Raw genomic sequence first — 11,865 nt, forward strand, 5'->3', positions numbered from 1 at the left:
ACAATGTCTACATCATACTCCCATTTGTAATAGAGGACTTAAGTCATTGTACCCTAAGAAGTTATGATCTTCAATTCAAATTAAGGATTCAACCAAGGGAAGCTAACTCCCAGAAGGGAAATGCATTTAACACAGTAATGAAGCTACCTTTTCAATAGTGTTATCTTCGCATCCTGTTTTTATTTGTTTGTCTCACTTAGTTGTTGTGACCTCTTAGCTTTTGCTATTTCTATATACCAGTTAGAAATATCCTAATGAACTTAACTGCCATTCTCTGGTCACTCAGAACAAGAAAATCTCCATCACAGATTATCCCAGAGTCTAACATCAAGACTCTAACATCAGGATTAATACTTCTTGAATTAAATGCCTGCCAAGATTTAGACTCACAGAAAAGCATCTTGGTAATAAGAACTATACACAATTTATGTTAGTATTTAAATTTAAATTAGTTATCTGCTGGTGAGCAGGGTAGAAGTGGAGCAGGACTGCTGGTTGGCTCAGTGAAGAAGAGTGATGAAGCATAATTCAGAGGTCAAGAGCAGAGGCTCTGGGTCCTGTGAGATCCAAGACTGGAGTTCTGGCTTCTGTGTGGGTCCTGGCTCTGGGATCTCAGGAAAGTTCCTTACTATGTGCTTTTGTTTCCTCATTCATAAAATGAAGATAATAATAGTATCTATCTTAGAGGATTGTTGTAATGATTAAATAAAATTTAAAAGTACCTAGCACATGAGTTCAATTAGTGTTAACTATTGCAAACATGTGTTCAACAAACTATCTTCTGATTGTTCTTAGCTCTTCAACAAGTTTGCATATAGGAAAAGATGAGCTAATTAGTTGTATTTCTATATTATACATTTTTATACCATTTTCATTATTTAGCTATAGCTAGATATTCAAATGTAAATTCCATGAGAGCAGGGGTTTTTCTCTGCTTTCTTTTATTCAGTACCTAAAACACTGGCTGGCATATAGTTGGCATGTAATTATTATTTGTTGAATAAATGAACTTAGCTTCCTATTTCTCCTCATTCACTATTCCTTCAGATTCCTTATGTGGTTTACATAGATAAGATGAGAAAATCTACATAGAATATTTAGCACTGCTAGACACATAGATTCATATTTAATAAATAGCTATTATTATATTCATATGACTCCCAGAAGGTTTACTGAGGGGAGATAAGGAGCTATGGACAGATGGAAACAAGATATGGAACAGATGGGTTTTCTCTACTCTTGGAGCTTTCAGTCCAGTGGGGAGGCAGACAAAAATGATTAAATAAATTAAGTTACAAGATAATATGAGAATACAGAACACTGGGCTCTATCCAGGTCAGAGAAGTAGGCAAAGTTTCTCTGACAAACTAACATTTCAGTGGAGATCTAAAAGATGAGCAGGAATTAGATAAATGAAGGAAGTAAGAGAATAAAAGACCCCAGATACAGTATTAGCTAATGCAAAGGCCCTGAGGTAATCAACATCTTAGTTTTCTTAGAAAAACAAGAGAAGCCAGTTGGAAGGTATGAGTGTGAGGGAAAATGATGAACTATGTATACAAGATCAGACATCTGGCCAGGGATAGGACTATACAAGACCTTGCCGTCCATGCTAAGAATTTAGCTAAGAGGCCAAGAAGGCTTTGAATGGTTGAAAAGCAGAGGTCTAATCAAATTAGATTTTTTTTTTTTTTACAATCCTGGCTACTGTCAAGAGTCAGTAGGAGGAGGGGTTCGAGGTCTGCTGTGGCTTACACTGCCTCACTACACACACCCAGGGGTTCTGTCAGGACATTAAGCAGCATTATTTCTGATTGGCCGAATTAGGCACTGATGCAAGAAGACCAATTTTCTCCTCCTGTGAGAAATTCTACCTGTCAAAGAAAAAATGGAAAAGGATAGACAGTAAGACTGCTTTGTCCCTGTTATGCCTATCAAGGTATTATTTGCATTCGCCCAGATGCCAACAGTAAAAATAGGCCGCAAAAAACTACCTAATTTGTCTTTCTCCCAGAGCACAAAGGACATTCATATATCAACCTTGTTTTTCTCCACCACACTAAGAGGTGGGAAGGCAGATATTCTAAATCTTATCTCATCCCACTCTTCTCCCCTCCACTCTATTCATTTTGAAGCTGGAAAACCTAGATCACTGACAAACTAAGTGACCAGCAAAGATTACTGTCAGGGATGAAATCAGGATTAAAAATTAGCAATATCTTGGGGCACTTAGGTGGCCCAGTAGATCAAGTGTCCAACTTTTGATCTCAGCTCAGGTCTTGATCTCAGGGTTGTGAGTTCAAGCCCCACATAAAACACACACACACACACACGTAAGTAGCAATATCCATATTAGATACCTTTTCTTTCTTTTTTTAAATATTTTATTTTATTTATGTATTCATGAGAGACACAGAGAGGGGCAGAGACATAGGCAGAGGGAGAAGCAGGCTCCCTCCCGGGAGCCTGATGCAGGACTTGATCCCAGGACCCCAGGATCACAACCTGAGCTGAAGGCGGACACTGAACCACTGAGCCACCCAGGCAGGCACTCCAAGCATTCTCTTTCAATGTATGTTATCCAGAAATGAATAGTCAGTGAAAGGCAATAACAGTTCTCCCCACTGTGCACACAAAAGTATAGACCAGACCTCTTCCTCAGGTCCAGTCTATACACAACTGCTTACTGGGCATCTGAACCTGGATGTTTCACAGCTGCCTCCAATTCATTATGCCTAAAATAGAAATCACTCTCCTCCCCACTGCCTCAGCCTGAGCCTCTTCCAGCATTTCTTGCCTCAGCACTGCTTTTCTTCTAGTCATCCGCTTCTTCCCTCACCTTAAACCCCACATGCCATGAATCAGAAAGTCCTATACATTTACTTCTCAAAAAGCTCTCAGATCATTTCTCAGGTCATCCCCAACTCACCCCTTGTTGGTTTGGGTTTCGGTTTGTAAGCTTCAGTCTGGATGATTGCAGTAGCCTCTCTCGATTCTCTTGGCCAGAGTCCAATGCCTCCCTACCCTGTCTCCATCCTCCTCTCTGCTACTAGCATGATCCACCCAAAATATGGAGTCTGTGACTCCCCTTTTTAAATCTTCCAGTGGCCACCCCCCAAACACAGAGAAAATAAGCCTTAGCAATGTAGCCTAGTCTCTGAATGCTATCTCTTGGATACATCGTCTGGTATTCACCTCCCTTGTGCTCTAAATGACTTGCCAGTCCCCAGAACATGATCTAGCTCTCCATTACCTCTGAAATCATCATCCTCTCCCAGTTTCTCCCCTACTCTAACCCCCCAGCCCCACCCCGTCATTCCTTTAACCCACATCGGGTGAATTCCTGCTTAGGGCCTTTGCACTCCCTGTTCTGTCTGGAACTCTCTTCCCCCCAGATATTGGCATGGCTAATTCCCTCACCTTCTTCAAGACTACCCAAATATCACCTTCTCAATGAGGTGGACGCTTGCTCCCCTATTTAAACTTGCACACTGGCTATATATTTTACCTATAACACTCACTGTTTATTGTCTGTGCTGTATTTCCTCACCCCCACTCTGCCTCCAGCATGTAAATATTGAGGGGGGGGGCTTGTTAGTTCACTGAAATATCCAATCCACCTAAACAGTGCCTAATAAATATTAGGTCCCCCCAAAAAATAGTAGGTCCCAAATAATTTTTTGTGAATAAATCAAATGCATAAATGCACATGCTATCACATTTCTCCTTTCACCTGTTCCTCTCTGTCTGAAATACCCGAATACATCTTATTCCCCCTCATCTACAGTCTCATCAGTATTTTTTTTACTTTATACATTTATTTGCCTGTTGGTCTCCCCTACTTCTTGGGTCAGGAGATGCATCTCCGTTTATCTTTCTGGGCCTGTCTCCTAATACATACCAGAAAGTAAAAGGCATTCAATAAATATTTGTTGAACTCCAATACCTGAATCACATCGCATTTCAGGCAAGGGACTAAAACACATGAATCATATACAAACTCTGACCATAATTACATAGAAGAGCTCATTCTAGAGCCATATAGCACCTTTGTTCTATTAATCCTTTTGCTTAAAAAGGGAGGCACTGATATATCAATTTAGAGAACTTAGTTGAGGCGGGTGCTGATTTTTGCAAATTCTATTTTGCCAGGATTTCAGAGAATGCAATTTGGTCCTGAATAGCTGGTCTCCGACCAGATGGTTTGTACATTCTGATTTTTAGAATTGGGGATGCTCCCTGACTAAAAATAAATTAAGGGAAGATGCGGAGTGGAATCACTTATTATATGTAGGACCTGTGCCAGCGATTTTACATATATTAATTCATTTTATCCTTACAATAAATTTGTGAAGAGTATATTTTACAGATGAGGAAGCTGGAGTTCAGAGAATTAAATACTGCCCAAGGTCACACAACAAGGTCATGATATGACTGGAATCTGATCCAAATTCCCTGCAGATCAAAATCCCAGCCCTTGGGCAGCCCTGGTGGCTCAGCGGTTTAGCACCACCTTCAGCCCAGGGCGTGATCCTGGAGTTCCAGGATTGAGGCCCACGTCAGGCTCCCTGCTTGGAGCCTGCTTCTCCCTCTGCCTGTGCCTCTGCCTCTCTCTCTTTCTCATGAATAAATAAATAAATCTTAAAAAAAAAAATCCCAGCCCTTTACCCAGCATAGGTTGTCCTCCCTCCCACCATGTGTGAGTTCTATTCTGAGTCATCTTTCCATCCATTATGAACTCACACTTATTTTATTGTCTTTGCATTTGTGGTGTTTTGTTCTTTGATTACCCCGAACACAGTGTGGAATGCTTCCTACAACTTACTCGTGCCTTCAAAGTGCAGACCCTGTGGAAGGAGGGAATCTAATAGAATTTAGTGCCGGCCTTGAGCGTCACCAGATACCAATTACATGGCAGACCTGCTGTGGAGAGGCGGCCCTTTCAAGGAGCTCCCTGGAAGGTCCCACCCACGCCTTTCACAGTAGGGACTGACCGGCCAGAACTGGACATTGGGTCTGACCCGATTTGATTAGGAAGGGTGGTTCCACAGTCCTGGATCTAAACTTTTTCATTTCCTGCTCAAAGATTTCTCATTTTCTTAAGGCAAAAACAAAACAGAAAGATCACGGGGGGCGGGGGGAGGAAGAGGGCAGGGTAGGTGGGAGACCTACAGGAGACACAGTTTGCTGTATTGCACTTTTCACAATCAGAGCAAAAGCTCTGCTCTCCTCTCAGGACTGAACAATGAACAGTCCAGTTAAAAGCACCCTTTAGGAAGGATTGTTATGGAACAGCAGACTTGCCAAAGCACACAGAAGTCTCTTCCAGAAGAAAAAAAAAAACTATTCAGTTCTCTTACAGCCATCTCTTGTGATGATGAAAGGTAAAGGTGCAAAGGGCTGTCACAGAACAAGAGACCATATTGACGAATGATTACTCGGTCCACTGACTTAATTCCGGCCAGGAAAACCATCAGTAAAGACAAGTAGTCATCCAAAAGCTTAGCTGAATAGAAAGTCTAAAGATGGCAATGTGCACAGCCCCCAAGGTCAAAAGTGGAAAAAGCACACTCTGGAGAGGCTGACAATGTCTCCAGAAGCTTCACCTCTAGGACCTGGTAGATCCTCCAAAGACAAGGGTGAACAGAGCTCAGTCTATAGCCAGAGAATGATCAATCTGTCAATCTACTGAGTATTGTTGATAGTTTCTAGTCTGATGCCCTGTCATTCATCTCTGTCCACAGTGAACTTTGGAATAAAAGGTTCATTCAATTTTATGGCCAGGAAAGGCCTTACAGATTAATCTTATCCACCCTCTCCTTTGACCGAAGAGGCTTTCTCAGCCATAGATGGATTTAGGGAATTCAACTTTTCAACTAATATGAGAATACCAAGTGCAATAACAGAAAACATGTTCTGGATTTTTCAGTGCAGTCCTGAATTTGCATATACTGTCCAATTGCCCTCCTACACGTACCTCTATCTGTCAGAGCATGTGGTCCAATCTGAGATTGGGAGAAATATGATCACCTCATAGATCAGAAAATCTGGTTTGGCTTTTGCCACTGTGCTGAAGTACACAAGCTGGTGAAAGGAAGAGAATAGAAACATGTTCTACTCTCTCTCTCTCTCTCTCTCTCTCTCTTTTTAAGTTTTCAAAGAGATATGTATTTTGGCAGAGAAACCGTGAGCATATAAAGGTCCCCATTTGAGCTACCGGACAAAGGGAACAATAGAAGGAAATACAGATAAGTAAGGGGAAAACAGAAGTACACGTAGGTGGAACGCAGTGAATTAGAATTCAGTAGGTCACACAGAATTTTCAGGAATGGAACAGCTTTGGGAATACTTTTTGAAAACCTGATTTAAATATATTAAGTCCTGGAGCCAACCTGGCAGAAGGAGCAGGAGACTGAGGGTGAGAGATGCTGGGGAGCAAGAGAGTAGACACAAAGGAGAGAGCTGCCTGGGGACCCCACAGCGAGATCCCCAAGTGAGGATTTTGTGAGGCGAAATCTTGAACAAAAGCTTCACCCCAAGAACGAAGTAGGTGTGGGGTGAGCTGCAGAGCACGCTGGCCTCCCTTCTGCAGTGTGCTCCCTGCCCCTGAGCCCCAGGGGTTCCGCAGAGCCTCCCCTGGCCCAGACAGCAGCCACCTTAGCAAAGCCCCAGGTGAAGAAAATGGGAAGGACACTTCTTTGTGGAAGGAAAATAAAATCCACAGTAAACCCAGGAAACTTGAAACAAAAGAGAAAAGTGAGCCTTTGTGTGAGGCAGAGCTCCTTGTTGACACAAAACAGAACCGAGCACTAAATCACGGGCACCGCCTCTGTCCTTCCTTATCCTCCCTTCACTCCGGGTCTAACTTGTGCAAACATCCGGATCCTAAGAGGACATTAAATATTGGTTGATGGAATCTTAACATCCAGGAGCCACCCAGAAATATTGACACAGGCGGCCTAAGAAACTCTTTCACTCTGAAAGCGTTGTGAGTCAAATATTCCTCAGTTAAAATAATAAGAAACTCTGGACGTTTCCTTAAAAATAGTATTTGGCCCTGAAATTCAAGCAGTGACGTGAGAACACTTTTACATGTTCTTGGCAATTTTTTTTTGCACAGACGTTGTAAGAGACAAGTTTTTATGACTAGTTAAGGAAAGATCATTTTCTCTTTCCATTAACTTCCTTTTCCCAACTTGAACAATAAAAAGAGGTGTGTGTTGGGGCCCCTGGTTGGCTCAGTTGGAAGACTGTGGGACTCTTGATCTCGGGATCATGAGTTTGAAACCCACACTGGGTGTAGAGATTACTTAAAAAAAAAAAAAAAAAAAAAAAGAGGTGTGTGTTCAGATAGTGGGTTTGCTTGCCGCTTAAACTTTGTGTCCTGATAGCACCGTTCTCTCTCAGAGCCATTATCTTTATCATTTATATATACTGAGCAACATTTTTTTAAGTGAATGCAGCCTCCTCTCCTCTACAGAAAGCAATAAGAATTGCACCACAGGAAGAGCTACAATGGCAGAAAGGGAGGTTGGAGAAGATTCTGAAGCTCCAGAGCTAACAAATTTGAGTTCGTACATTGAGATATTACCTGTGCATCATATTTCTGACCCCATTATCTCCTGAAGAGGGCAACTGAGCATCTAGCTCATTTGGTTCCTATTTCTTTTTCTATTTTTCTTTCCCATTAGAGGCTGGATACAAAGGGAAGAAAAATTAAGACTCTTCTGGTCATGTGTGTGTGCATGTGTATGTGTGAGTGTGAGTGTACATGCACACCACTGTTGTTTGCTATGGACAAAATTACCATTTTTGTAATTGAGCCTCTCCCCAAATAGCTACACTATTAGCTACTTGGCAAGCAACCTCATACTTAGTATCTTTAAAACCCAGGCATGTAGCAAAATGTTTACTGCAGAGTAGGAAATGGGTGATTGCTTTTTTAACAAATCCCTAGAGGAGGGATCCCTGGATGGCTCAGCCGTTTAGCGCTTGCCTTCAGCCCAGGGTATGATCCTGGAGTCCCGGGATCGAGGCCCACATCAGGCTCCACATCAGGCTCCTGGCATGGAGCCTGATTCTCCCTCTGCCTGTGTCTCTGCCTCTCTCTCTCTCTGCGTCTCTCATGAATAAATAAATAAATAAATCTTTACCAAAAAAAAAAAAAAAAAGAAGAAGAAGAAGTTCAAATCCCTGGAGGAATGAATCTTTTGTTTCTGATGGAACCTGCTCGGAGTCCCTACATACTTGCCAGCGGCCCCTAGGAGACTGTTCTCCATGTAGTTATCCAACATGCTGTTGTTTAACTTGAGAGATGGTCTATTTTTCACACCCTGGGTATATACTGAAATACAGACAGGGATATTTTACTTCCTCTGTATATCTTGGGTTCTAACCATTCACCATCTATTATGTCAGTCCTTTCTTTTCTTTCTGATCCCTCCAGGACAGAACATTATTCCATCCTGTGAGCAACAGCTGCATGGATTGCAACCCCGCAGAGAAGAAGATTTTCATGGCCAGATGTGACCCTCTATCCGAGACTCAGCAGTGGATTTTTGAACATATTAATATGACTGTTTTAGAAAAATTTAACCACCATGCCAGCTCCTAGAAAGAAGGAAGGAGAAGAGAATGAGTGATTACCTACAGATTATAAAAACTAAATTTTAGCCAGCATCTGGGTCGAAGGAGTCAGGAATAACATTTCCTAGATCCAGGAAGCCTGGTTTAAAGATTTGTAAATGCCATGTCAAAGTAGGTTGTCCTGCAGAAATTCCTGCATCTGAAGAACTTGGCCGAGAACCTCACCAGCTGCATCTGAGAACTTGAGACTAGCAGTGCCCTTGCTGGCCAAGGGCAAAGATTATTTAAGGACTTTTCAAAAAAAACAACTGCTGAGTTAATAAATCCTAGCATTTCTCAGGTCAAATCCTGCAGTAGTGAGTAGCTATGAATGGATCCTATTAACTGGGTGGGAGGGGGGCGAAAATAGAGTGCATGACTGCTCTGACAACCAGAGGATACCACAGGTTTAGAACTAGCCACGCTTAAGGGGTGAGCTGTCCTCTCTGGTGCCATTCTCTGACTAAGAATGGGTTAAGCAGGTTTAACCCTTCAAAGTGCTGCAGATGATTTTAGAGTGCTCATACCATTCTGTTCTCTTGTTTTATTTTTCAACGAGGGCGCGCTGTCTAATGCAAGACTCAAGTTACATAATGAAACGAACTCCCAGTGTTCGCATTCTCTCATTCACATTTCCTTTTAGAGCAGAGGTAACTTGCTGTTCATCAAAGCTCATGCTCCATAAATCAGCTGAAGTTCTAATTCAGTGCCCTTGTATGAATTCAGTTTAAAAACGAAACAAAAACTATGCTAACCAAGTTACTCCAAAGAGAAAGATTTCACAGAAGCAGCAAAACCATGTAAGGTTTAGGAGAGGGATTTCCCTAGGAAATCTATTTTTACTTTTCTATTATTTTTAGAATCTTAAAAGTCTGATGTTTGTCCAGTCATACTTTTTATTAAGGAAGGAAATGGAGTGAGGTTGATGTAATTTGTTTAGGAGATTCTTAAAATCCAAATAAATCTACACTCCAAGTGATGTGCGAAAACGGCTCGGTTCACTTCCATTCTGTTTGATCGGTGCTGGGGACACGGACTTGCTTTCACTTGTTTCGTTTCAGGGGTTTTTTTCATTGTTTGTTTTATATTGCTGATATTAATGATGTTTTTGTTTTATTTGAAAGCTCACAGAAGGAATTTCCATTAATAAAGTGCTTCTGACACCACTTTCTGTTAATGAGACAGTATTTTAGGGGTTAAGAAAGGAGTGACTACTAAACTAAATGGAACATTTAATCCTTAAAAGTTTTTTTTGTTTGTTTGTTTTGTTTTGTTTTTACTTTTCAATCATTAACAAGGGTGGGGGAAGAATATGCAGGGGCCAGAATGGGTCTTTAGATGAAGGGGTCATGTCTATTATACACGTCTCAAGTTTTTTCAGGTAGAAAAAAGTTCTATGTAGCTTTTATTGTTCTCGTTTAACTTAGGTTTTCAGCTAACACACATGTATATGTTGTCCTCGATATAGAAGCATGGGATTTTAGAACTGGGAAGACTCAGAATCTAACCCCTTTGTTTTTCCAGATGGATAACAAAAGGCCAAAGAGGAGTCCTGATTCCTGGTGCAGCAGATGGTTCTTTCTGACCAGCATTCTTCCTCCTGTGCTGTCTTGCCTCGCTTGTTACCCCCAAGTGTTTCTGGTTCTGACTTGGATGTAATTTGAAATTTTCACTCATTAGATGAGAATATTATGCCTCCCTGGGGACGCTTATGAGAGTAGCATTCACATTCAGCAGCTTTAATATATGAAAGGTCTTCTTGTAAATGTTTATGATTTTATTCTCTCCTCAAAATCAAATCAAAATATCCAGTTAAACTATCCTGCCAATGGCTGGGGAGAAGTTATTTCATTATCTTTACCGCTTTTTCAAGCTTTCTTTTGAAGAGCCATTTGTTTTAAAATGACAGTCACTGAGATTTTCGGTGTAGGTCAAGAGATCTTGAAGCATGTGAGATGCAGAGTAGAGAAAATCAATAGTGAAAAATTAACCTGTGTGTTGAACAATTCTAGAGAGTGAGTGAAGATTTATCTCAAGTGTTCGGAAAGCAATCTGGTTGCAGAATTAGATGAACCTATAAAAATTCACATTATGTCATTAAACAGTTGACTGCTATTTACAGTTCCACCAAAGAGCTGCCCTGGGTTCCGCACCCTGGAAAGCCCAGATTTGCAATATGTCAGGATGCGCTAATCATGGGAAGCTAGCCTAACATGTTTGGCTCTGTTTTCTGAGAAAGCCTGAATACCGCATCAATTGAGGATAACACCCAGGATCAACAAAGATTGGTTTCCCTGTCTCAGAAGGGGTCACCTCTTGGATCTAATCTTACCTTTGAGCAAAGGGATGTAATATAAAAACTTAAAATAAAAAAAAATTTTAAGAGAAGCCTGAGACATTAAAGCCAAAAATAAAATTTCAAACTGCCAAGCAATTAAATGTGAGCAAATGGGGAACATCCAGACTAAACTGAAGCCCAGAGAATCTACTTCTTAGCAGAAGGCCAGAACCTGCCAATAAGTGCATTTAGGGAGGCATTCTCAGGGCCTCGGAAGGCTGGGACTCCACTTACTTGAAAAACCTCTACTATTGTGAAAAATAGACAATTATGTACGTGTGTATATTTATTTGGCAAAGGGGACTGACCGGCTATCAAGAAGATTCTCTTTCCTGGAAATAACATGATTTAGACATGAAACAGTACAGTCCTGACTTACCCTTTTATCAGAATGAGAGTGGAAAATAGCATAAAGTTAATCTAGCTTCAAGAATTGCTGCTTCTCCATAATAAGAAATGGTTTTGCCAGAAGTTAGAACATAGTTAATTTTATATACCCTTATGTATTTAGTGAGGAAATGCTACGCTGAAAAACAATTGTGAACTAAGGATGGGATTTATACTTTGTTTCAAGCTGAATGAATGGATTCCATGGTAATAACAATGCATTAGCTTCTATATCTATTGCTATTTAGTTAAAAATATGAATATGATCATGTGACTTTCTAACTGTATTCATTACAGAAGAGGCCTCAGTGAATAACCTAAATTCCAGGATTATTTTGTGGATTAGTAATACAGAACTTTGTGAATTAGTAATATAGAAAGAGATGCATAACATATAACAAACTGGATTTAGCATCAATGAAAGAGAGGTTTGGGCCCATTCTGCTCATGTTCTTGCAAAACATAAAACCGGGCACCTGGGTGGTTCAGTCATTGAGCATCTGCCTTTGGTTCAG

At 40.9% G+C, this 11,865-nt stretch overlaps 1 protein-coding gene across 1 annotated transcript in view; it reads left to right on the forward strand.

Moving 5' to 3' along the window:
* GALNTL6 (polypeptide N-acetylgalactosaminyltransferase like 6) overlaps window positions 1–9,614 on the forward strand; it is a 1,157,792-nt gene extending 1,148,178 nt beyond the window's left edge. The window contains exon 13 of the mRNA XM_038573594.1: window positions 8,447–9,614. Within this exon, the coding sequence (XP_038429522.1) occupies window positions 8,447–8,614 (168 nt within the window). The 3' untranslated portion in view covers window positions 8,615–9,614. The remainder of the gene's footprint in view (window positions 1–8,446) is intronic.
* The last annotated feature ends 2,251 nt before the right edge of the window (window positions 9,615–11,865 follow it).

The sequence above is a fragment of the Canis lupus genome, chromosome 25 (assembly GCF_011100685.1).
Source record: "Canis lupus familiaris isolate Mischka breed German Shepherd chromosome 25, alternate assembly UU_Cfam_GSD_1.0, whole genome shotgun sequence".
Lineage (NCBI taxonomy): Eukaryota > Metazoa > Chordata > Mammalia > Carnivora > Canidae > Canis > Canis lupus.